At 40.2% G+C, this 27,971-nt stretch overlaps 1 protein-coding gene and 1 long non-coding RNA gene across 51 annotated transcripts in view; one reads left to right on the top strand and one right to left on the bottom strand.

Annotated features, from left to right (window-relative positions):
- The window catches only part of SLMAP (sarcolemma associated protein), a 92,045-nt gene extending 69,559 nt beyond the window's left edge, over positions 1-22,486 (bottom strand). For 19 of the 50 annotated variants that reach the window (XM_083489275.1, XM_083489242.1, XM_083489290.1 and 16 more), the window contains exons 1-2: positions 22,308-22,433; positions 20,658-22,123 (exon numbers count right to left, since the gene is read on the bottom strand). In XM_083489275.1, coding sequence (XP_083345401.1) covers positions 20,658-20,855 — 198 coding nt within the window. In that variant the 5' untranslated portion in view covers positions 20,856-22,123; positions 22,308-22,433. Of the gene's footprint in view, positions 1-20,657; positions 22,124-22,307 lie in introns of all 50 variants that reach the window. The other 31 variants (XM_083489245.1, XM_083489291.1, XM_083489277.1 and 28 more) reach the window with 8 other exon arrangements.
- LOC310700247 lies at positions 22,411-27,622 on the top strand. The gene is made up of 2 exons (XR_014522529.1): positions 22,411-22,515; positions 23,114-27,622. It is a non-coding gene; the product is annotated as an uncharacterized lncRNA (long non-coding RNA).
- The last annotated feature ends 349 nt before the right edge of the window (positions 27,623-27,971 follow it).

The raw sequence follows: 27,971 nt of genomic DNA, 5'->3' as shown, positions 1-27,971 counted from the left end.
ACGCCTGCAAAAATTCAAGTAGTCATCTGTTAGTTCCACCTAAAATTACCATAATTATGAACCACAGGTAATTTCACCTGCTTTTTGACCCCGCCACTGCTTTTAGAACTTCACTACCTAAATAAATGCACCTACCCATACATTAAGGTTACCAGCAGAGGCACTTCCTCATGCTCCTTCATTCAGTATTCCAGAGTATGACCATGAGAGAAGGGGCCTTTCTGGTGCTGCCTCCCTGGTTATGGAATGCTCTCCCTAGAAAGCTTTGTGGTGTCCATATTGTGCTTCCAGCATTAAATTTAAGAACTTTCCTATTTCCCTGGTCCTTCTGTGATGTTTTATACCTTGTAGTCTGGTTGGTGGTTTACTTCTTGCATATCTGTTACTTTTAGATGTTTCTGTTTCAGGAAGCCTATCCAGACACATTATTTAGTTATTTTGTTTTAAACACCGTTTTAAACATTCTAATGCCATAGTTCTGTCATTCTCAGTGGGACTCCATAGAAACTAACCTTTGACCAGCTCTGCCCATAGATCTTTCAAATTACACTTGTGGGTTGTATCCAGTGTTACGTCATACTCACAAGCAGACTCACTGAAATTAATGGACACGACTTAGATGCATTAATTTCAGCGGGCCTACTCCAAGTAGAATTTAGTTAGATGCAACACAAACTGTATAATCTGGTGCTGCAGCACATCAAATAAAATTAACTCTGCAGATTTTCAAGTTTAATTTTGTGGGAGTAATTTGAAGATATTTGGCCATTTGCACGAAATGCTGCACCCACCATGAGTCAAAAGTTCAGAGAAGTTCAACAGGAAACATCTCTGAATCTTAGTGCCTGGGGCTAATTCACTCAGTGGGGAGAATTGGACTAATTCAATGTTTATTCATTAAAGCAAAAGCTATTTTTTTTATTCATTAAAGGAAAGGAAAACCTTAGACCAATATGATTGAAAGCAAAGAAAAACTACATTTCTTAGATACTTAAAATTGATTTTTAAAATTATTTTATCATTTAGTCCATAGTCACCTTAAATGATTCATTGACCTCTTACATGGATGTATTCCAGGTTCATGCAACTACACCTATTTAAGCAGTCAATCAAAATTTATAGCAAGGAAGTTTTCAAACACTGCCCAAAAAGATATCAGATCATGAAGAAATACTGTATGGTAATGTATTTTTTAAAACAAGCTTACTACAGTTCCCATCATTCCTGCTGGAAAGGGCTGATGGAAATTTGAATAATCACGGCTCTCCCATGTCCATTTTATTATTATGTTTATTATTATTTTTCTTATCTATCCCTCACCAAGTTACAATCAGCAGAACAGACAAACTCCTAAAATGTATATCTCAGATCTCAGAGGCTAGGGTAGAGAGGTGTGTACACTAGATAATGTGTTCACTAGATAATGAAAACTACATAACGCAAGTGCCAGGCACACCTCTGTGAAAAAGGAATTCCACAGCTCAGAGGTTGCAGCAGAGAATGCTCTCTTCTGGGGTGCCACCCTCAAAACCTCCAAAAGCAGTGAAACTACCATCTTCAGACTGAAGAGGGTCTGTTCAGAAGGCAATGGCCTTTCTGATACTTGTGCTTGTCATTTAGGGCTTCAAACACTAATGGGATCACTGATGATACTGATTTTATTAACAATGCACAGAATTATTCATTGTTGGTTTAGATTTATTACATAGACGAACCCTGTGCTTACACACTTCATGCTCTCAATTCACTTCTGAATTAGAAGGATAACTACAGTTTGTCATTACAGCTGAACCAGGAATATGGTTTTTATATGGTATATACCAGGCATGTCCAAAGTCCATTTTGGGGGCCCAATCTGGCCCCCAAAGATCAACAACTCTGGGGGGAAATCCCAAAAAAACTCAACAACTTTGGTCAGCCCTCATGCATGTTCACTTCATCAAATCTGGCCCTCTTGGGAAAAAGTTTGGGCACACCTGGTATATACAAACCATAGTTTGCCTGCAAAGGTAGTTCACAAGCTGCAGGTTTACAATCCTGGCATGTGGGCAAACTAGAGCAGCAGGGAAGAAGAAATGGGAAAGTGCAAGCACAGGGCTCATTCACAGAGTGTCAAACCACAGTTTAGCATTGCATCTCAGCCACCTTAGTATATCCCATTAAGAAGTATTACTTCAAACAAATACAGATCAAAATGATTCACGACTGCTCATTCCTGAATGGTTGAAATTCTCTTATAAATAATGAAATTACTAGCCAGTGTCTTCAATCAGATATGAATTCTCTTAAAAGTTGCAATGCAATTTTTCAGCAGGTTTTGAACAACGAAAAGCACATCTTTGAAGAAAATCTAGAATTTAGATTTACCTTCTAAAATAAAATAAAAATTGCCAGTCATTGGATATAGCTCTCATGGTTGTTACATAGTATTTTGGGGGTACAAATAATAAAATTATTTGAAAGCCTCAGGAATTGGCAAAGCTATGCATTGTGTTGCAGGCACTAATCACATTATTCTTATCTAACGCTCCAGAAAGAACAAAGCCAAAATGGAAATACAATTTGCAATACAAAATAAATTTATATGCAAGCAATACCAGCCTCTAGGCTTAGTTTGCAATTAGTTGGCATCATACACAGACACACGTTCCTGTGAAGTAACAGTACTGAACACTGGCCATCATCTTTATTAATGAGAGTGATAATCAACTACACAATGGATTGCATCAAATCCTCTGCAGGTGGAATGGGACTTTCATTTCCTTCCCTGCATGTCCCAAAAATCAAATCTTGGGATCCCCCAACCCTCTAATGCTGATTTTGAGGGTGTACAAGGGGCTGGAGGGAACAGGAGAAGAAGAAGCTCTGTTGTATGCAGAGAAGTCCACTGAGCCAGCAGAACTACAGTGTTAGATAATACCCAATATCCCTAATTCAATAACCAATTTGTTCTCTCATTCCTCCCCCCCCCCAAAAATGGATAAATTGGAATCATCTCTTCCCTTTTTTTCACTAGTTCATGCTAGTGCTCTTTCAAAGCTATTCAGATTTCAAGCAAATTCTCAATCATAATGTATGCAAATTATACCTGTCACCAAAGCGGAGACAGCTAAGGAATTATAGCACAAGTACAACTTATTTTTAGATGGAGCAAAAGCATTTTGTAACTCTTGACTCATTTTGAATACTAAATTTTAAACTTACTTTTTTGAAGTACTTCTGATGTTTACTTTAAGACATAAAATCTTTTTCAATAACTTTATAAACTAATCAGATACATTTTTGTTTTAAAACAAATCATATGCTGTACTTGTGAAAACAATTTCCTTAGACAGTATGCAATTCATAACAGAAAAGCTAAATAAAATTTAAAACTGGGCCCCACCATTTGTGTTACTTATTATGAAAGTATAATTAGAAAAGACATGTGTATTTACTGTTAAACAGTTATATTACTACTGAACAAGGTTTGAAGCTTGGTAAAAAATATATATATACATTTCATAGACAGCCTCTTAAGTATCGTAACAATAGTAAAAGAATGCTCCTTTAGAGATCAGCTAGCCTGCTTTCTGTATAGAGGGACAGTCTTTTGTCAGCAGTGTCACTTAGGATGCAGTTCTATGCACATTTACCTGGTTGTTTTTACTTTTTTACTGTTTATTTTAATTGAGTCCCACCAGGGATAAATATATAATAATAGTAATAATACGTAAATCGCCTTGAAATGGTGGTTTAGAAGGTGATCAATCAAATTTAATAATAATAATAAGCAGCTAGACACACACGGTGGGACTTACTGCTGAGAAAACAGAACATGCATACAATTGTGCTGTCAACCACATTTCTCATTAAGAAACACAATTTTTCTACAGCTTGAGATAACACCCCCCAAAAAAACAAATTGCACCACACACACAAACACACACATTTCCTACTTAATTTTTTGCAGACAAATGTTCTCAAATGCTTTTCAAAAAAAGATTTTACCTGAACAATGAAGTCTGAACTCTCAAAATTTTCCATATGAAGATGGAACTCTGCTACTTATGCACCTAAACTTGTTAGGTGTTTAGCAAGTGTTGAGTTAAAATGAGGAAGTGATGGTGCATTTTTTTAAAACGCTGTGCAACCAAGTATGTGCAACAACTCCTTCAATTACAATTGTGTAAGCAAGAGATTCTCAGACTTTGTAGAAGTGAGCCTTTGCAAAGAAAGATCCAAGTGAAGTCTCCTGAAGGCACAACATATCCTGACGTTTACCTGGCCTTCCATTTTTCTGCAACCAGCATGGCTAGTAAAAAGCTTTGCAGGCTTACCATAGCAAGCTAGCTGGGGAACATTCAGACACAAACTAGCTGGACAGAGCAAGCTAAATAAACCATGTTTTAGTGTTATATCTAAAACTAGCCACTGGTAATATGTGAAAGTTTAAATCACGTGGATTTCTTGTATGATTTCCATCAAAGCTATTCACATAGGTGAGAGATGTACCCACCATAAATCCAGATGACAGTGTGATTGACGCTTTCAAACACTGTAATTGAGATACAGGAAGCTGACCACGAGGAAGCATTTCTATAGAAGCAGAGACACCACAAAAATAACACAGGCAACAAACTGACAATATGGAGTGTCGAGAATTTAAGCTAAAGGCATATGCCGACGACCTAGTCCTATCCCTGGAAGAACCAGTGGACAGTGCATGTAAGGTGATAGAATTATTAGAGGAATTCGGCAGACTGTCAGGATTTAGATTAAACAGGAAGAAAACAAAAATTTTAACAAAGAATTTGGCTATTGAGGACAAAATTCAATTGGAACAAAGGACCGGTATAAAAATTGTGAATAAGGTAAAATATTTGGGAATCTGGCTATCTCCAAAAAATATAAATTTGGTAGAAGATAATTATGATAAGATTTGGCAGGAAATAAAAAAAGATTTGGACATCTGGCAGAGGCTGAAGCTTTCATGGACGGGGAGGATGGCGGCGATTAAAATGTGCATCCTCCCAAGGTTATTATTTTTGTTCCAAAATATCCCGATAATCAAAGGCACCACCCGTTTTAGGAATTGGCAAAGAATCATGACTAAGTTCATTTGGCAGGGGAAGAGAGCCAGGATAAAGTTTAAATACCTGACAGATGCAAGAGAGAGGGGCGGATTTGCGGTACCGAATATAAGGTTATACTATGAGGCAGCTTGTTTAAGCTGGTTAAAGGAATGGGCCACCCTTAGAAACACTGATCTATTGGACCTGGAGGGTTTTGATATTAGGTTCGGGTGGCACGCCTACCTGTGGCAGGGGAAAGGTGAGATTCACAGAGGGTTTTCTAGTCACATAATTAGAGGTTCACTATTGGAGGTGTGGAATAGATATAAAAAACTGATTGAAAAAGGGACCCCTTGGTGGCTCTCCCCAGTGGATATTGTCAAAATAAAAAAACCGAACATGATGGGAGAAAGATGGACCTATGAGGATCTCTTAACTAAGACAGAAGAAGGTTGGAAGGTGAAGTCTTATGACGAGTTGAAAGATAAGATAAAAGAATGGTTTCACTTCCATCAGATTAATGCACTGTGGAGTGAGCACAAGAAACAGGGGATGAGTGATAAAAAATCAAGATTCCAGATAGAAATCTTAGAGAGTAATGATAAACACCTCTCTAAATTATATAAACAACTATTGGAATGGGACACAAGAGAGGACTTGGTGAAGGGCGCGATGGTGAAGTGGGATAGAGACCTTGGATATAATATCGATTACAATAAATGGCAGACACTCTGGAGGAAGGGTATAAAATTTACAGCGTGTGCAACCCTCCGAGAAAACCTAGAGAAAATGATGCACCGCTGGTATCTGACCCCAGTTAAGCTAGGAAAAATGTATAAAACTGTCGATAATAGTTGTTGGAGATGCAAAGAGAAGGTTGGGACCTTTTTCCACATGTGGTGGACCTGTGAGGCAGTGAAGGAATTTTGGGGAAAGATCTATGATGAACTGAAAAAAATTTTAAAATATAATTTCCCCAAGATACCTGAGTTGTTTCTTTTAGGTATGATTGGTGAGGAAATAAAAAAACCAGATCAAACCTTTTTCCAATATGCGACAGCTGCGGCGAGAATCCTAATTGCACAAAAATGGAAATCCCCCGACATGCCTACGACCGGAGAGTGGCAAGTGAAATTATATCAACACATAGAATTAGCGAGATTAACACAGAAATTAAGGCAAAATAATACTATGAAACTTAAAGATGAATGGAAGAAATTTTTAATTTATGTTGAGAACAATATGGGTATTAGTAATACAACAGCAGAAGATAATTAATACCGTCGATGTTAAACACTACTGTAAGTTCTACTGCAAATACTATTTAACGATTGTGTAATCCTGGACCAAGTTGAACGGAAGTCTGTCTTTTTTACTGTTCTTTTTCTTTTGTTTTTTTCCCTTTTTGTTTTTTTTTTCTTCTGAGTGTTTTCTTTTTTGTAATTTTCTTTTTTTTGTTCACTTTTTTTCCTACCTTTTAATGATATGTATATATGTATCTGAAGTTTGACATGTAACGTGAATCTTTTTTCTAATAAAACTATTAATTAAAAAAAAAAAAGACAATATGCAGTGTCAAAATTGTCTTGGAAAAGCTAAGCTGAGACAGGAGATTGGAAAAATTGGCATTCAAATTCAAGAAATGCAGTCCGATCCAAATAACTTTATTGTACTATCCATTGGTCATGACAAATCTGAATAAAAAATAAATACAAGCAAAAGGGGTGTCGCGCCACAAACAATGGTCTCTATTTAGGTATCTGTGGCTCCCTTGCAGTTCACTGGGTCTTCTTTCTGATCTTTTTGGCCACCAAAGCAAAAAGGGCGACTTTATGAGTCACTGAAGTGTTTACATCGCTAAGAAGCCATAGGACCTTCTCTGCTGGGGAAGACATCTTTCATGTACGGGTGGTGAGAAATTGCCTCCTGTGTCCCATGTATAGTGGACAACATAGTAAATAGTGCAAGATGTCTTCCACCTGTGCTTGCCTACATATACAGAGTCTGTTTCTGTATGGTATCCTGTTATATCAGAGGGCATTGGAATGAATTGGATGGGATTGGAAAGCAAAACTGTTTGACAACTATGGCTTTAAAACTATGCTGCATCATGAGATAATAAAGAGGAATTAAGACCTCTAAAAAAGCTGAGAAGATACCAGCCAAACAATGAGATGCCCCAATTGAACACGGGAGAATCAATATCTGATCAGCCACAAAGTCTGCTGTGCAGCCTTGGGCAAATCATTCATGGCCTGAAACCTACACAATCCTACATAGCTGTTTTAAAAATAATATCTAATTCCATATATGTTGCCCTCAACTCCTTCAAGGAAAAGCAGGACACAAAAGGGTGTAAATTAATATTGTATTTACTTGATTCTAATGCTCACATTTTTTGGCCAAATTATGTTGTGAAAATTAAGGTGCGCATTAGATTTGAAGGCACATTTACATTCGCCAGTAAATACTTTTTTTGGTTTCAAGGTTCTGAAAACTGAAGTGCACATTAGATTCGATGGCACATTAGACTTGAGTAAATACGGTATTTTCAGTTAGACCTCAAGGTCCCATTATAATTCCAAGAATACCTGTTATAATGATCAATATATTTCCATCCTCAACATAAACAGAACTATGAATCTTTATCATGTTAGAAAAGTTAAGGAGCTCCAAGGCAATATCCTACACATAGGGAAAACTGATCCACTAAAACAAGGAAGGAAAACTGGAGATGCATTAAAAAAAAAAGGAGTTCATTTCAGACTGCAAAATGGTGTTCAGTATGTGTAATTTCTGGCAAAGGAACTGAGATGCCTTTTTTCCTGAAAAAATGCACCACCTAGGACCACCAACAGAATCGCTGCTGAGAAAATACATCATGCAGCTTGTTGGATCAGAAATGGAACAAACAACAAAATGTTAAGCAAGATCAAGAGAAAAACTCTTCTGTTCTCTTCCAGCATACTACTGTAGAAGAGATGTGCATAGAAGTTGAAGACATTATAATATATTCACTGCAATATACACAGTATATAGCATATTATGTGCCATATAACACGGGTGAGCATTCCAAATGTCTGCATTCCAAATGCCAATCACAGAATGCAGATTTGTTGTGTTTACCAAATGCTGTCTGGGTTTTCTTCCTGGTAGAAGTTCTATTATTCTATGATTGGGTGATGCTTTGGAGAAGCCTTCAAGGATAGTCTCAGGAGCACTTCAAAGAAATAAGTGAAAATTCCCTATGCATGTGCCAATCACCATGCACAGTCTTCAGATTACAACTACAGCCACTCTGCTGTATTTAAAAGCTACCTGTTATCTTAACATTAAGGCTCTCTCTCAACTGATGCTTGACATCAACACCTTCACTGTGACCTCTCCATCCAACTGATTTTATCCTCTAAAATCACACTTATTCAAATGTTTATAATGCATTTTATAATGAATGGTTTTTAATTAACTGGTCAACAGTAAGATGCCATTCACTGATGCAGTTGCCAAGTTTCCAAACAAGGCAAAAGGCTTCCCACTGTCAACGATTTCAATACAATAATTGATTTACAAATCAAGCAGTGAAAAAGAAGGTAGAATCTATGGAGGTAAACTTACAAATGTCAACACAGCTTCAAATATTTTAAAGGGCAAAATACAAGTTGTCAATGAAACACCAGCAGAAGTCATTCAACAAGACCATTGCCCCTTGAGAAGACTCGCTATGTACAAGTGAAAAGAAAGAAACAGCAGGAGATCCCTGTGACTCAAAATGCATTGATTCAAGGAGTAAAAGCAAGCAAAATTAAAAATTGCCACAATCTAGAATAAAAGTTCATAGTTAAGTAGAACTTTACTTTCCCAGAAGTCATTATTAAATGTGATCAATCAGCAACTACAACACATACCATCCCTGATCACTGCCTCATGCTAGCTGGGATTGAGGAGACCTGTATTTCAGCAACATCTGAAGAGCCACAGCTTAGCCACCCCTCTTCTAAACAATGACAGTCTTAGGGCAAATCATGATCTATAGTAATCAGGTCAGTCCCCAAGATTTACACTGCAATAGGGTTTCCATTTACAAAAACAAACAAATATTTTATTTGGAAAGTATCAGACAAGCCTTTCGACAATCTTATCTGGTGTGTTAACTTTTCCATGAAAGCAGGTTCCCAAATATGGTGGTGCCAAGAGTTTAAGCAAATGGGTCACAAGCTTTCCATTGGTAATTTCCAGTAGTTATGAGTGACATCTCTTTCATGCAATAACCTTTTCAACTGTTAAGGAAAAAGCATAGTAAAGACACCAACACAGGATTAACAATTATAAAGTTATTTTGTTAATTGTTTAGCCGCTCTGTGCTCAAAATCTGGATATAACCCCATGGGGGCTATCATATGATAGAATTAACCTTGTATATTGTAACATTACCACCAACATGGTGGACACATTTTAATTCCACCACATATACAAAATTGCCTCTTTAATTTTAGAGGAAATTGCAATTGAAAAGGCAGTGTCTCATAAATACAACTGGACCAACACCTATTTGCTGCTTTTCTACAAAGAAGAGCCTTTTTGACTAAGAGATTAAACACAGCCATGAATCGGAAAGGGAAACTGGAGCTCAGCTGCTTCCTAAGTGTTTTATCAACTTGGAACTATACCTGATCATTCCCTAGGTACTCATAGTAGTCAAGATAAATGAGTGTGATCCAACAGTCACTCCATCAATGAAAGGATCTTCTGCTTATAGAAGGAAACAAATGAATTCCATTCCCTGAACGATTACATTGGATCCCACTCTACAAGACTTTTATCAGTTTGTACTGTCAAGATTGGAGCCAGGAATGCATCTTCTTTTAATCCCATGGATTCAGGATTATGTAACTAGATAATAGAAGTAATAGCTTATTCTAAACAGGGTGTCTTTTTTATTTTACTACTTTTTAAAATCAATGCTTATTGTTGTAATAAACTTATGACTGTTTTTTGAGGTCTGCTTGAAAAGCAATACATAAATACCTACACACACACACACACACACACACACAGTTTGTTCTTTTCTATGAGTCATGTCTTTGTCATGGATATTGAAAGCACTTTCATATAAGAATGCAGACCTCCTGGATTGAAAGCCAGTTTGCCCCAACCCCAGTAAAGAATTATTGGCACAGCCTTTAGGTAACTGCTACACCTGTGCTACGAGGGTGAAAATCTGGTTTATTTTTAATCTCAACACTGAAACAAAGAGAAATACACCAAACTGGTGAACTTTTATCTTCGCGTAACAACCCTATTGTGTGTTTAGCAATTCTTTTTACAGCAGTCACAAACACTGCAAGTAGCCTATGGCATGAATGTTTTTATACCGATACTGACAAAAGTTTTTACATTGAAAGAGAAGTGTAGAACCCACCCACAAGTGTAGGGCCACCCACAAGCAGTGGCCAGGGGGCAATTAAACATTGACAGGGCCACCCCTTTGTTATCCCTTTCTACCATCATCTCATTTCTCTCTCTCTTTTTCTTTCTGCTCCCCGCCCCCAAAAGGGATCACAAAGTGGGGGGAAAATACCTTCTAACACAAAAAAACCCAACCTTGTTTGGTTGTTTCTTGCCAATCTCAATTTAACAATAAAACCACTGTGGATATCAAAAAGAATCTAAGTGTGTGTAAAAATATCTTCAGTGGCATCGGATGAATAAACACTGAGTGAAGAACTTCAGACAATGCATTCATCACCGCATAGGAAATCTGCTTTGTCCTGGGATAAGCATGGAGATTTAAAAAAAAACTGACCCTCAGCCACAAGCCAGGCCTGCCTACTGTCCCCAGCAGAGAGACTGAGTGTTTCTTGTTCTAGTGGTGTATGCTTGTTTCCACCAGCCATGGGACACTTTGGGTGGGCTTCACCAAGGGGGGAAGCCCTGCAGAAGGCAATGGTGCCAGCAGGCCCAGCGAGAGAGCAGGCAGCATGACCAGGGACCCCTTCCTGTCTCCAAGGCAGCTTTGCTCACTGCCCAGCTTGCCACTGCCTGTTTGTACATTTGCATACAATCCTTCAGTTAAATGGCTCCAAAGAAGCTGACAATAAAACAAATAATAAAATTAGCATGTTCTTTTATTGGATGACAAAAAGCTTTAAAAACGTTTAGTTGAAAACTCAGGCCTGTACGTAGTTCATTCAATGGATACAACTTGGATAGATTGCTATTTAGTGAGAAGTCCCCTGTACTTACATCTCTACAATCCTATGGATGTTTAACAACATCAAATAGGTACATTCTGAAATGGTAACAGCAGGAAACAGACTGAGCTAATTCTTCACTGCTGTTTTCCACTGTGTTGAAAATATAGTGTTTTAGCACTCCCGACAGTCAAAGAAACGGAGATTTCCCTTCTGCTCCATGGTTGCAATTTCAAAAGGCACTTACAAACTGGGTATATCAATGTTTTCTACATATTCTTTCCTTGGTGCTGAATCTGACCCAGTTTATAGCTCTCCTTCCCAAAATGCCACCCCCACGTATATTATGATTAGCTTAAGAACTAATTAAATTATACCTCTTTTACATTCTGTGCTCATCCCAAATGAGTCATAGTAATTAACAAAGAACCACTTCCAATATCTGGTAAAATGGTGGGGCAATGGGGCAAATTTGCCACCCTGCAATTAGGCAGCAATGCTACACAAACCTTAAGAGACCTTAAGAGGCCTTAAGAGACTCAAGTATACACCGAGAATATCCAAATATCTGTGTGTACTCTTCTGCTCACTTTTCTCTACCAAATATTTATGTCAAGAAATGATTCATTTCAAACATAATCAACATTTAATTTGTGAGATAATTAATGGCTTTTTCTTTCTTTTAACACCTGGATTTCTAAGCCAGTTTCTCTAGAACAATCACATGTTCAAATTAAGGAAGACAGTAACTCACTTGTGTCTAATAAACAGTACTAAAGAAAATCATAAACGTGTATACAATACAGTATCAGCTTCAATTTTAATATGATACCCTAAGAGTGAAGTTAGGTGTGATATAAAAAAACAGAAGTATACAATTGACTGCCTTAGCATTGTGTGCATGATCCTCAGGCTCTGAGATCAGAAACATCCATTTTCATTTTTAATTAACCACAATTAATTAGTTCATATAAACCCTAAGCTGTACTTAATCATAAAACTATGGCTTTGTAAAAGAAGCCAACCTTCTAAACCATCATTTGAAGCTGGTTTGTTCCCTTAAGCCAGGATAGCCAATATGGGACCCTCCAATTGTTGGGATTATAACTTCCATCATTCTTGACAACTTGCCATGCTGGATGGGACTGATGGGAGTTGGAATCCAACAACATCTATAGGGCACTATGTTGACTACTCCTGCTGTAACGTCTGAGGATGATTCATTTAACATTAATCCATTGTCTGAGCAAGGCTAAAGTGAAAGGACATCTTCCTAATGTATTGTGTCAAAAGTATGGAGATGGTGACATGGAATTCAGTAGTCCCAATGTGGGAGCCTCAAAAAAGCAATGTTTTTGCCTAATTCTTCTAATCATTTATGTTACAGCCGAATATGAACTTTTGAATACAAACTGTCAATCAGTAATTTTGTTGTGGAAGAAACTACCTATCAAATACAACCTTCTGTAAAAGGTTAAATATTTATACGATCTGAAGGTAAACCAGAGAAACTAGCTATCAGCCAGAGAACTGTCAACCCACAACAGTTGGTCTGTTTCATTTTTCTTATACTAACAAGAATGAAGGAAATAAAAACTGTTTCATTGCTATGAGAATGAGCTGCAGTGAACCTCAGGCTACTGTCACCAGCTTTCCTCTGGCTCAGTCAGAAATTGGAAGTGTTCACTTCCATTTTTTATTAACTGCACTGTAGTGTTATGTTCAACCCCTGAACATAGTTAATCTTAACCACTTTTTGTTGAAATAAGTCAGTTTCACAATCCTCTTCTGCTCCTTTGCACCACAATAAATCAAGGTTTATCATGATGTCTAAAATGTAGTCATTATGTTAGATCAGGGCTGCAGAACCTTTGGCACTCCACATGTTGCTGCTCTCCAACTCCAATCATCCCTGAACACCTAACTGTGTCATCTCCTGCTAGAGGAAATAACTAGATCTTCACAGATCTAGCTGAACTACCTGTGCTATAAAACTAACCACTTGAAACCATGGGCACATTTGGAAATCTGAGAAATTGCTATGGGAGCTACCACAAATTGGCTGCCATGGAGCCTGGCTAGTCACAAAGAACAAGTATGCTATTTTCCCTCACTATGGTGCTAGGATGGCCAAAGACATAGAACAGTACTGCAAGAACTGTGCTAGATGCATCCAGAAAAGAACTTCCCTCACTGAGCAGCTAACCTTCCTTATATAACAGGCTTCGTCAACCTCAGCCCCCCCAGATGTTTTGAGACTACAATTCCCATCATCCCTGACCACTGGTCCTGCTAGCTAGGGATCATGGGAGTCGAAGGCCAAAAACATCTGGAGGGCCAAGGTTGAGGAAGCCTGTTATATAACTACAGAAGCACTCTTGGAGTAAAGCCTGTATGGACTTGAGAATGACAGCAAAATGTTAGCAATACAGTATCCTTGCAATGAAAGATCACTTTTCTCACTATGGCCAGCCAGGGACCTTGGTCTAGCCAAGGACCAACATGGCAGTCCTGCAGCAGAGATGCTATGCAAGAGAGTCTTGGCTTATTATTGATTGCTCAAAATGTATTCAATCAGATGAGGTTGAGGGTCCTTTTGCACATGGTAAAGGATGTTGTGTGACTTCCAAATTCCTGCAAGCCTTGCAGGTATTAGGAAGTCATACAACACTCCTTACCATGTGCAAAAGGCCCATCAACCTAAGAGGTTCAATAAAATTTTACTTGATATGCTTGGTTTAATTAGAATCCACAAGAAAGGGAAAATGGAGTCAACACCTTATGCATGCATTCAATTGTACAATAAATTATGCCACAGGACTTTCCCCTTACTATATCTGGGCTACCTTTGTGTTTGGAGAAGCTGCTTGCTGCCCTATGGAGTCTGCAGATTTTAAATATTCTGCACTGATGAAAGAACACTGGAAGAGGCCTATCAGTTAGCCTCTAAAAGAGCAAGTCAATTTAGCATCCACAACAAACTTGGATATGATCAGCAGGTTCAACACTGGGGCAGACAGGAGACCAGATTGTCCTCCATAATTTAGGAATGCCTGAAAAGTACAAAAATAGTTGCCCAATAGAAATCTGAGCCATATCTGATTCAGAGAAAGTTCTTGAACGACTGATATACAAGGTGGTACCTAAAGGTGGGTGTGGTCCTGTGAAAATATTTCATAGGAATAATTTACTACCCCCCAAAACAACTTATTGGCCAACCTCTTTAAACCACCCAGGGCAACCATAATTGTGCAAAGATGCAAGGCAGACACAATGACAAATATCTTCCAACGTCATGTCAAGCAACTTACCTGTAGACTCTCCAGGAACTCCACAGCTACTCCACTAAGAAAAAACTGTTTTTGATTAAGATGAACTGAGCTAACTGATAGTTTACCACCATTACTACTTGGATATTAAGCCTCAGTTTAAATCCTGAAGCAGAACCCTTTCAATCCTACACATCTACCTTCCTGTCATTTGATGACCCAAGAGGAATTGGTGCCTGAGGTTCCTGACCTGAAGGAAGAAGATTAAGTGCTAAAAACAACTGCTTATATTAAGGAAGAAAACAGTGCATCAATCCATGGACAGAGGGATAAAATGCTTTGTGAGCCTTCACCCCAAGCAACCTTAGTCAATCTACCATTTGAGAGAGGGCCAGTAACAATTTAAGAGTTATGAAACCTGTTATCAGGTTAATTTATGATGAATCTGCAATTTTACACCATACTTATACACCAGTAGCAGAGGGGTTTAGCTTTTAGAGTCATGTTAAAACAAGAAGTACCAAAAGACCCAGAAATGCCAGATTGCAAGTCTGCAAGTATAGTATGTGAGAGTTAAAGGAAGCAACGCGTAAGCTGTATTTCAGGTGAAAGAACATGTATGTATATCAATCTATTAGTTGTGCTACAGTTAAGCATATATATGGAATTAAATTGCTATACTTTGTTATGCAGCATAACTATCAGTTACTGATATATTTTCCTTGCCAATATATTTGCTCATTGGAGCTCTAGAATCTGTCTGACTTTGATTGACTGAAAACAATGTCCTCAGTTACTCCAACAGCAAACTCAGGTGCTGAGTGCCAACAACTATGTAATCAAAACGGGCTGCTAAGAAACAGGAGAGAAGTATCAGAATGCTTAGGAGAACCCTGAGGTTTGCTGAAGAAGAAGCCTATAGGAAAAACCTTAATAGGAACAAAACTAAACAAACAAACAAACAAACTCAAAATGCTCAAGGAGGATTGAGCATGCTCAGTAGCCATAAAATACTAAGTACAGTGGTACCTCAGGTTCCAGACGCTTCAGGTTACAGATTCCACTAACCCAGAAATAGTAGCTCGGGTTAAGAACTTTGTTTCAGGATGAGAACAGAAATTGCGTAGCAGCAGCGCAGCGGCAGCGGGAGGCCCCATTAGCTAAAGTGGTGCTTCGGGTTAAGAACAGTTTCAGGTTAAGAACGGACCTCCAGAACAAATTAAGTTCTTAACCCGAGGTACCACTGTACCAGTAACTGTTGAAAGAAATATTCAGAAATGGGAATAGAATGGAATGCACAGGAAGCAGCCATGGCTAGTTCTGAACCCTGAACAGAGGACCCTGCTGCAACATTTTGCTGCAGGTTCCATTTGTCTTTCCTAACTTACACTTCACTTGTATGCTAGCAAATGATGGCCTTCAAATTGAAGTTAAAAGGGGGAAATTGCCCATTTGAAGCCCAAGTCAAAAGTCATAAGGTAACATTTTGAGGTTTGGTTAAATTTAAAGTACTGAAGCGGTTCAAGTTCAGAACCAAGGCCGTATGACTGTACTGGATCAGCTCCAACAATTACAGTATTAGCTCTGCAGTAGTGGCTACATTTGGTATCACTGCAGGAAAATCCTGATCAGTAGGCAGTAACATCCCTCAGCTATTAACTGCTGGCATCCACTCTCTTCCAGTTTCTTAAATAAAGTATTTTAACAGTGAAGTTTATTTTAGTTTAAGGTTACAGGCACAATTCCCTCTTCATTGCATAAACCACACAAGCAAAAAGTATCAGTTTCATTCCAACTGGGTGTTCTCTCAGTAAATTATAAACCAGTGTCTTGTTTGGTGTCTTCAAACTGAACAGGTTCAATGTCTGGAGGGGGAAATGCCTAAACACACAAGAATTCTTCATATTATCAAAACTCTTAACTTCATTAACCCAAGGAATTGTATCAACTTCAGATTCTATATTTCACTGTTCCTTCCCTGCTTCTGATAGACAAAAGCTGACTAGAACAGAAACATGAATTATTTTACTAACTTTTTGCACTGGAGGATATTTGTCGTTTTTAAGAACTAGTTATAAAGTTCTCTTTGATATAAATATCTTTATTATGTTTCACGCTAGTTGTTTCCTTTAATACAGGCAACTTCAACTTTTCAAAATTTTGTCGTTATGAATTTTCATCACATATTTTACTACACATGGGTTTGCCCTTCATCAGCTGACACAGAACTGAGCAATGCTCAGTGTTAATTTACTATGCTTAAGTTGGGAAACACAACAAGTGACATTACAGGACAAGTGACATTTCAGGATCACCACAATCATGGTCATGAGCAGCTGGCTAAAGGTCACCTGCTACAGGTATGCAATCTGTATTAAACTTTTCTATATGCTCTTTATTCTTTCTTCATTCTATGATGGACACTGCAGCACATAAACAGAAGTTCAGCAAGAGTAACTGAGAGCCAGGTATAAGAATCATCCTCCCCCTTACAGCCCTAGTCCACAACAAAGCGTACACATTGTATAACCTATCGTAGTCTCATCAACCACAAGGGCCAGCAGGAGCCAAAACATCCCACAGACTCCCAACCACAAATGAAATCTAGCTGGGCAAGTTTTTTCTGAAAGTCAAACACCTGGGAATCAAAAGTTGCCCGTTTACCCACAGCAAGTTTGTCCCTAAGTGTATATTCCAACTACTAAGACAGTCAAGCTGAATGCATAGGTTGTATAAACACATACAACTTTTCTGAACAACTTAGCCAAGGCCAGATTCCTTGTGTGGTAGACCTACGAAGCAAGGCCAAGTTCCCAATTGCCTCTAAGCAAGCAGCTTCTAATAAACGCAAGACAAAGTCGTAATTGCCATGGAAGACAAATCCACTACCCATGTGAGGAATTAGGGGTCTTGCATGGAGGGGCCTGGCAATGGAACCCAGGCACCTTATGCTTTAAACCACTATGCCTGAGGAAGGGAATACTAGCCTAGCCTCTGCTATCTTTCAGTTTCAGAACTGTGGGTACCAACTCCAAAGGCATGATAGAACAGGACCCATAGGGTTTGAAGTGGCCCTGTGATACTGCTGACATGGGCTGGCTCCTAAGTCTGAGCAGCTCTTCAGGTCCAGTTGAGCAGCTCTGAATCCCCTCTTACCTGCAGGCTCAACTAATAGTTTAGCCCAGGCAGCTCTGTTTAAAGATAGGTCAATGTTCCAGCAACTCTACATGTTGCTCTATTGTTCTCCCTTATCTAACCTTATCTAATCAAAGACTGCCTCTCCCCATATAAACCAATCTGGACATCTGTGTTCATCATCTGAGGCCCTTCTTCATGTGTCTCCTTCATGTGAGATCCGGAGGGTGGCAACATGAGAGCGGGCCTTTTCTGCAGTGCCCCCCCATTTGTGCAATGCTGTCCCCAGGAAGGTTTGTCTGGCATCTTCCCTATTTATATTTAGGCATTGGACAAAAATGTTCCTCTTCAACCAGACCTTTGGTTGATTAATATTCTACAGCCTTTTAAATGTATTTTAAAAGTTATTATTTTGTTGTTTTTGTTTTAACTACAGTGGTACCTCAGGTTACATACTTAATTCGTTCCTGAATTAATTCTTAACCTGAAACTGTTCTTAACTTGAAGCACCACTTTAGCTAAAGGGGCCTCCTGCTGCCGCCGCACCGCCGGAGCACGATTTCTGTTCTCATCCTGAAGCAAAGTTCTTAACCCGAGGTACTATTTCTGGGTTAGCGGAGTCTGTAACCTGAAACATATGTAACCTGAGGTACCACTGTATTTGTTTGTGCTTTTACCTTGTATTTTTATCCTGTGAACTACCCTGAGATCTTGTGATGAAGGGCAGTATATAAAATAACCACCACCACCACCTCCCATCTGCTACTAGCTCTTAGACTGAAAGGATGAAAGAGAACCATGTGGGCATAATGCTGCAGTATGTTAAATGCAGCAGTGCCATGAAGAATGTATGTATAGCTCTATCCCATCTCCATTTGTAGGATAAGAAGCAACTGCTCAGACAAGTAAAGCAGAGGGTAAGTGATAACTCCAGAATATTAAGTTGAAAGATTGTAGTAACCACCTTAAGCCTGTATCCTTATTAAACAACAATAAATCTCACCAATAATGCCAACATTCAAAGGCATAGCTATATGCAATCATACATACCCAGTTAAAACACATTTTAAAAATATGTGTTGCCACAAGTTGCCAAAAGCTAAAAATTAGCAAGTAAAGACTGAAATCTTTGGCTCAATTTTCTAATTTTGTTACAGCTGGCCTGTCATTGATATCTCTTGGCAGATAACTTATAAAACAATAATAGTTAACAATAAGTATTCTTAAAAGGACCTGGAAATATTCTGAAAATAATAGTATGGAATATACCAGTCAGAAGGCTGACAAAATACTTTCAGTCTATTCCCTCAAGCAAGGAAAACTATCTTTCAAGGTTGAAGACTTCTGCAAAGTAGTAAACCAGGCTGTTACACTGTTATGAGAATGAATGCCAGGCAATGCATTTTGAAATGGTTTATTTTCCTTTCCACATAAAAGTGCTACACTATGTTAATGTTCTTTAATTCACGCTTCAACTTATGAAACTCACCTTTTGACTTGTCCCATCGTGTTTCACTACTGCGCAAAATATAGTAAGACTTTGAACAAACATTCTTAATGCACCCATGCTGTGCCAAATTAAGCAGCCAGCTGGTAATTTTGCTAATATATTAATTAGTAGAGTAGTCTTCAGCAAAACATAAATACTAAACATAGATAGCATAAACAGCAGGTGATAAAGACTTACAAAGAGTAGACACATGAGAACATAGCAAAACATTTTTTTATATATAGTTACTGAAAGCACTAGTTAAACCGAAGTCACTTAAGCTATCCCAACTTTAAATTCCTTTCTTAGCATAAAACACTGATTTGAGTTTCCAGTTCAGTCCCTGCTGGACAAAATCAGGCACTACAAAGCCTCTAAACGTTTAAGCAGCAGATGTCCTCATTGGAAATACCTAGTAGAGGATAAGATGACATGTAGTGTATATGTACCAACTTCATCCTACTTGCAAAAAAGAAAAAATACCTGTGTATTAAAAAAAATCAATTCCCCAATTCCTCTTGATATATCCATATACACAGTCAGGAAATATCGTACAGTTCAATACTGTACCAAGGTAAACCACAACAGCTAGGAAAGCTCTACCCATATTTATGCATCAGCTGCTTAAAATAAAATTATCTATCACTAAAGCTGAAATATTCTTGCCTGAATACATAAAAACCAAATAAACCATAGAAACCAAATACAGCCACATTGCTTTAGATAACCATACTTTGGAGGTGGGATAGTTGCTATATAGAACAACTTTCTAATGCTCCTTTGGTTCCCATAAAATGTTTGAGGTTTGAATTACAATTCAAGAATACTAAAAGCTACAATTATTTCACTAAAAAAACAAAGCAACTATTTCACTTAAGTACTGCACTCCCTGGCATGGCAAGCAAGAACTAGTTGCAACATTAGCTGTACCACTTGATCTTATCAAACTAGAATACCACAGAATTTCAAACCATTGTCATCCAGTGGACCAACAAGAGTTTTGGTATTTGGAGGCAGAAATCAATTTCCACCATAGTTCTAGACTCAAAAGACATACTGAACCAGGAAATAAATACTTAGGAGTAGGAATAAAAACTACTGAATATGCTGTTTGCACACCACAAAATATGTGTTATAGCAGTGTTGAGGGTCAAAGGTATCAGCATTAACAATTGGGGTGGAAGTGCAAGAATCCTGAAGCCACTTCCCAGCTTTGACTATATGTCAATACAATGACATCTCTCAAGAATGTTGGATGAACAAGTGTAATAATTATTTTAAAACACTTTGTGCACGAGTGCTACAAATATAAATAGTAGCCAAAAATCTATCCCCTTATGCAATATTCCATCAGCTGAACTAAAAGAAAAGAAGAGTGTAATTTGCCTCAGGTTGAATAATCATTTTGCTGTACAATTTCAGGTCAATTACAAAGACTTACTAAAGTCAACCAACCATTGATCAAAATAATAAACATCAAGCTCATTATACTTCTCCTTAGAAATATAGATTGCCTTACCTTTCCTGTCTTGTGGTCAAACCAGACAAGTGCATGGTTCCTAGACAAAACCTTACAGTCAAAGGTAGCGTTATTCTGAGCTGGTCGACATCGAGCCACTGAGCGGCCAATTTTGACAGGTTCATCCAGGTAGACATGACGTTCTTGAAATGGGTGAGAGTTCGGGCGGCAAGTGAAGATAGCCAAGGCTGAAGGCATTGAGGATAGATATGTGGTGCCACACCAACCAGGGCAGAAGAGGAACTCTTCTTGATCCAAGCCACCCTCCACAGTTGATAAGCAAAATTTCCACAGCACTTTACATTAAAGCAGGGCAAACATTACCTGCAAGTGAGATCTAACAACTCATACCTTCAGTGTGTGAACTAATGCTGGCAATAATCCAGTAAAAAAGCCCCATTGTTTCTTTTAATAAGGCCGGTAGTAAATCTAAGATGTTCCACTTCAATCCATCTCTCTCAAGAATATGAACAAGCATCTGAAGACTCAGAAATGAAACAGAACTTGTTAAATTAAGGTGGGGATGGCTATAGATCCAAGTGGATGACTCACACACAAAATACTTGTTCGGGATGCAATTGGCTCTGCTCTCTTCCGTAAACACTGCCCAAGATTTTCCTCAATATAGAGAAACAATGGAAGATTCAGAGAGTGGGAAACAGAAGACTGGAGGTTTACAAGACTGGAGCAAAAACTGGAGAGCCACCAGGAAGACTTTGCAACAAAGGCAGTTCAGCTGATCCAGGAGTAAGTCTGCGGTTCATCTTCTTCACCCATCAACTCACAGTCGGCAATGTGGGAGGATGCCCAACTAATGAGTAGGCTCTCTCCCGCCCCCCTCACCAAGATTGCACAGGCCCAGACTAGAATTTTTTCTTTCTTTCAGGGAGCCAACTGAGCCACCGATCTGATCATTCAGGAAGTGGCAGTTTTATTATTCCCCCGCGGAGCTATACGGGGCTTAGTACACCTGGAGATGCATGCCAGCCATTGCACGGGGCGGTCTTCTCGAGGGAAGGGGGGGGGGAATAAACTGACAGCAGGTTGGGGACGCCTGACGGAAGCCAGAAGTGCCGCGATCGCCCCGACGACGGTCCCGAGCAATGCAGATGCCTGGTCGGCGGAGGGAGCCCGGGGTTGGCGGGATGCTGCCTGGCGGGACTGGCGGAGGGTGGCTCCCGGAGCAAAGGCTGCGGACAGCGAAGGTGGCGCCTGCCTGACGAAGGCCGGTGGCAGCTCCCTCCGTGACTCTGCAGGTGGCTGCTGCGAGCGAGGACCGCGCTCCCTCCTTCCCTTCTCCTGAGGAGGGGAGGGGGGGGAGAGAGGCGCCTTTCCGCCCTGCCCTGGCGGGGCTCGCCGCCCCGTTCCCGCCGACGGAGAGGCCTGGAGGCCGGGGCGCCTTCCGAGCGGGGCGCCTCCTTCTCTCTCTCTCAGGCGGCCGCCGGCAGCGAAAACTTTCCCTCGACCTGCGGAAATCAAAACAAACCCGGTCAAGAAGCCTCGGGGGCTCAGGCGGGGCCCGAAACCCCGACGACGACGCCTCTCGCCCGGCCCCGGGGGCTCCGCAGAAGCGCACGCAAGGCGGCCGGGAAGGGGCGGCTGCGGACGGAGCAGGGCGCCCAGCGCCCCTCCCTCCCCACCCACTCTTACCTTCCCAGCAGCAGACGGAGCCGCCATAGTGACTGGAAACCTACCCGGTGTAGCAGCAGCAGCAGCCGCGCTGCCGGGGAGGGGGGGAGGGAGTTGGGAGGGGGGAGGAGGAGCCGCTCGGCGATGGGCCTGGCCAAACCGAGGGCTGACGGCCGCCCATCCGCTACTACGCAGGCGCCTGCCCGTCAGGTGGCACATGCGCACGGAAGTAGGTGAAGGTTTTTTGCGCTCTCTCCTCACTCCCCCGCCCCCGCCGTTGGCATTTGCTGCCCTTAACCTAGCGTGGCCTGGCGAATCCGCTTCCGGGTACCCTATGTGGCTCTCTCTCCTGTATATATCTTATAAATAAGAAAGATGGTGTAATAACCCCTTAGAGACAGAAGAAGAAAGTGCTGCAATTTAAATTTTGCAGATTTTACTTTTTGGGGGAGTGGGGGAGGGAATGCAGATAAGAGATCGCATTCAATGTGATCGTGGTGGGGTGGGGTTAAAACAGGGTTCTTGTTTTTTTTGCTTTTCCCCGGGGGTGGGAGGTCGAAATGAACGCGTTAGTGCCCGAAGGAGCAAGGGAAACTGACAGGCGACCTCCATAGGACTTAAGGAGATATCCTTGCTTCATATCATCGCGGCTCCACAAGTTATGTAGAGCAGGTGCTACGATTCCGGTAAATCTAGTGCAGCAGGAGCCGAAGGCTGCAATCTGGCACTCACCTGGGAGCAAATCCCATCAGTGGTGCAGTTAGCTAATTTTAGACTCGGGACTTAATGGACTCTCTCCTCCTCCTCCCCCCCCCCACCTGTTTTAGATGGTAATGTTATTTACTACAAACTTACTACAAATTCTGGAAACCAGCCCTGCCACATTTGGGGTCCCTCCTGCTGAATGGGGAACTTAACGTCTGGGACAGAGGCCTGGATTGGCAGCACTACTGAGGCCTATTGAACTCAATGTTATTCTTGTTTTCTCAGTGGACATGTACAGGATTTACTCAGAAACCGCATTTGCATGGACTCCAATCTAAGCGTGCACAGGCTTGTTGTTTGTACACTTGTACACATCAACAATCAAATTAGAAAGGACAGAGGCAAACTGTTACACTGAAGAAACCCAAACCCAAAGGTGGAAGATAACTAGCTATTGACAGTGGCACTTTCAAAAATTATACTGTGAGGTTTATTTGGAACTAAGTGCAACTGAAATGCATACATAAACCCTCTGGTGGCAAATACCTGCTCCGAGGTTAACTGTGAGGGAATGTGGCTGAAAAGAGTTCCTTCCCCACGCCACCTTGAGGAAGTTGGACACTTGAGGGTGCTTGAGGAAGTTTATGAAAGCTTACAGTATTTCCCTGTAGCTATATAGAGTTTCCAAATCTTGTAAGATTTGCTAGAGTCAATCAGAAGCTGCATTGGAACATAAACAGGGAGCTGCTATCCCAGGCTATCTTCCAGGAGAGAATGAGAGCACAAGGTTGCTTGGACAGGAAACACTCAGGGTTGTAGTTTTAAGGGACAGAAGTGACAAATCCCTCTTTGTGTAACACATTCTGTCGAAAACCACAAGTCCTGGAGAGCCTTAGTTCTTGCTTACATTTCCAGTGCACAGACAGGAGAAGCCATCAGAGTGCAATAGCAGCAGGAGGAAACAAGCACCACAATAATCAGGGACATGAGATCCCAAGGACAGTGGGAGGCAGTACTGCTGATAGGATTTAAGATGTATTTTCGGCCCTTTGCTATAAGCTCCCAGGACAGGTTACAACAATGTAACATACAATTATAAAAACAAATGAAACAGTTATAATTATAAAACAAGTAAAACCATTCCAGCTAGAACAGGCCAGTATAAATTCCACAAAAGAGGTGGGTCCCACAAAACAAAATATCTTAACTGTCAAAGGCCAGGGGAAAAATGTGAGTAACAGTGCAGTCCTGTACATGTTACATAATAGTGCAATCTTGTACATGTCTAGTCAGAATTGTGCCCAGTGAAGAAACTACTTCTGGGTAGGTGGGGTAAGATTGCAGTCTGAATGAATTAGGCCTCTGATCTTCAGCATGCACAGAAGAACTGACAATAGAATCATAGAATTGTAGAATTGGAAGGGACCCTGGTGGTCATCTAGTCCAACCCCCTCCAATGCAGGAACAATGCCTAAATCAATGCAATAATGTATAATTAAGCAACATAATTAAACCTAACATAGATAGTTCTGTGGAACATTTTACTTCTCCAATTCCAATATATAATATGGAATAGTAAATCTCCCTAACAAAGAAAAAGGGCACTTACTTCTGCTTTCTTGGATTCATTTTTGTTTGAAAAACCTCATAGGGCATATTATAGCACAACACTTTCTGTTGTCTAGGATAGGAGTCAAAACTGGACCTGGCTAGGGGCAGGGTGTGTGTAGCAAATTTGACAGGTAGGTGGGACTGGCCACCTGTCAGCTACCTGACAACACGATGCTGATGTGGGGTGACCCGTTGTCAGTGTTCTGAAATCAAAGGGCAATGTCACAGCACTTTGCAAGCACCCACAAGCAGCTGATTGGTGGCACTTCCAGAGCACCATTTTCAGTGGCCGCATCTGACACCATATTTGGCAATACTCATTTGGGATATTTTGTGTTCCAGGTCCCTTGCTCAGAGGTAAGTGCAATTATGCTCATGGGCTTTATAACCTGGAAAGTATATTGAACACCATAATTTTATCCATGTCTACTCAATAAACACCACAGATATCAGTGGGACTTACTCCCAAGTAAGTGCCATACTTCCAGAAATTGATCTCAGTTTGGCAATTAGGTTTAGGAAAAAGCTCCCAGCCTTGTAAATGGGAGGGGTTTTTTTTTTGGTAACATTAATCATTATGCTACTGTGGGGCGGATGCTGCAGGGCGAATCCTCCCCACAGGCCACTAGTTCCTCACCCATGCCATAGGCAGTACATCATCAAATACTTCATTTAGGATCACTCCCTTTTTCCTGTTCCAGTATCCTGTCCATGCTCTAGATTTCAAGGTTGATGCAAATACCCATGGCTCTAATGTGACAAATTCCATGCAAACTACCATTAAGGGAAGTGCTTTCTATTCCATTTACTACTGTATGTACAGGTACCTCGGGTTACATACACTTCAGGTTACATATGCTTCAGGTTACAGACTTTGCTAACCCAGAAATAGTACCTCAGGTTAAGAACTTTGCTTCAGGATAAGAACAGAAATCGTGCTCCGTCGGCACGTCGGCAGCAGGAGGCCACATTAGCTAAAGTGGTGCTTCAGATTAAGAACAGTTTCAGGTTAAGAATGGACCTCTGGAACGAATTAAGTACCGGTACTTAACCCAAGGTACCACTGTACATTGTTTCTATTTTCAAGTACTCCTATAATTGCTAACGTTTGTTATTAATCTCAGGCACTTGCTTGAGATGTCATGATGGCACATTTTGTACTGTATGTTTTTGTATTCTGAATTCCTTTCTGTCTTGGTTAAAGATGTTATCGTGTGTAAACATGGGTGTGTTTCTATGTGTGGGGAACAGAGAGGCCAGTTCTGCAAATTCTTCAATGCTAATTGCCTGACTCTTATTGCATGTACAGTTCTCCTAATTCAATGGATCATATAATGAAGTTAAGCTACTCAAAATCTTTCTGCAGGTGTGTAGCTGTAGCAGTATGGCTTCATTATTTAAGCTGCAGCCTTTTTAGTAATATTTTAAAGCAACATTAAATATTAAGAATAAAATAATTAAATATTGTAATCAATAAACTCAGTAAGGGAGTTCAGAATAATTTGGGTGTGATCCTGTGAAGTAAACTAGAAAAGGGCTTAAATGCACTTTATTCAGTTTGCAGAAACTGCCATTTAGAAATGGTGGGTTTTTGACAGATGTTGCCTCTTTTTCATCCTTACTGGTTGTTTGCCATGGTACACACCTGCTCAGGTAGAGTTGCCACCATAGACAAAGGAAAGGCTGCCACACATCTCTGTAATTCTATGATAGTCATCATAAGTAAGAGCCTAATTGTTCTTGTTTGTTATATTTACCATATATAGATGTATAATCCTATCTGCACTATACATTTAAAGCAGAGGTTGGCAAGGTTTACTGGCCATGGGCTGGATCACGCCCACGGAGATTGTCCATGGGCCAGACTGGTGCAGTGCGATGCTGGAAATTGCATCTGTGCATGTCCACGGCGCCGGAAATCACTACTGCGCATGCCCAGACGCCAAAAATCATGCCTGCACAGAAGTGATTTTCAGTGTCTGGACATGCGCAGATGTGATTTCCGTTACCTGCGTGTGCGCAGACGCGATTTTCGGCACTGCTCGCTGAGTCCCTGCGCTGGGCTGCGCTGGTTTAGTGCATTGTACAGGGGACTCACCGAGCGGGTGGCTCGGTTCGGGGGTGGCTCATGGGCTGGTAAAACTGTCTTCATCGGCTGCATCCTGCCCATGGGCCGCACGTTGCTGACCCCTGATTTAAAGCAATATAATAGAATGGCATTCTGCAAAGAATCCTGGGAAATGTACTTTGTTAAGAGCGACAAGTATCAGAGTTTCCTGGGAAGAGGGGGTTGATTGTTAAACCACTTTGGGAACTGTAGCTCTGCAAGAGGCATAACAACTAGCAACTCTCAGCACCTTTGACAAACTACAACTCCCATTATCCTTTAGGAAAAGCCGATAGTTTAAAGAAATATGATACTGCTTTAAACATATGCAGATAGGGCCTAGGAAATCTTGAAGATGGAAAGGTTGAAGAAGCTTCAGGAAAAGGAAATGTGATATTTAGGTTGGGTTTTGTTTTCTTCTTCCTGGAAGGAATATGGGGGGAAAACACATTTGTAGGAGCCATAAGACAGAAACAGCCTGAAGGCTTCCTAGCAAAGGAAGAAATGAACGAGAGGATGAGGACGAAGGGAAAAGATAGGTCAAGGTTAATGGAGCAGGCTGCAGGACTGCAGATGGAGTGGAGAGAATCTACTTCAGGAGCAAGAAGCAGGGAAGGAGGTATGTGTAAGAGACTGGTTATGCAATGTGAGGAAATCAAGGAACAGACTGGAAGGGTTAATAGAAATTCAATGCAGTTCTTGACTCCTTTAAAAAAAAATACAAAATATTTGGCTGAGGCAAAAGTAAGGGCTAAGGAGTGAGGAACCTAAATGATTAAAGGTTCACAAATAAAATTAATATTAAGTATTTAACCCCACTAGTCATCCATTTTTTATCAATCATACCATTTTTTATTACTGTACTTTGTGTGTGCGATTTTGTAACAGAAAAATAAAATATATATTTTAAAAATATGAATATAACTATGATCTCCTGGTATATCTAAGCATGCTTAGAATTATCTAGCTAAAAATAATATGAATTGCAAGGAAATATGTTTATGATCAAGGTGTCATGTGTGTTTAAAAAAAAGGAATAATAATCTGTTATTTTCAGTGTTCAGATTCTAAAGTTAAGGCAATATTTCAAAAGACTATGTTATGTACTGAAGTAGACACAAAAAATTGGTAGATGATATATCATGATACTTGACCTGCAAAATGACTTGAGGCAAATCAAGGGTCCAGAAAGTAATGTAGAATTTAGATAATAATTTATGGAAAGTTACGCAATACAGACAACCAGTTCTGACTACACTAAT

This window comes from Podarcis liolepis, assembly GCF_965112155.1.
Source record: "Podarcis liolepis genome assembly, chromosome: 2".
NCBI lineage: Eukaryota > Metazoa > Chordata > Lepidosauria > Squamata > Lacertidae > Podarcis > Podarcis liolepis.
Note: the sequence above shows the minus strand (reverse complement) of the source record. Positions and strands in the feature narration are given on the sequence as shown.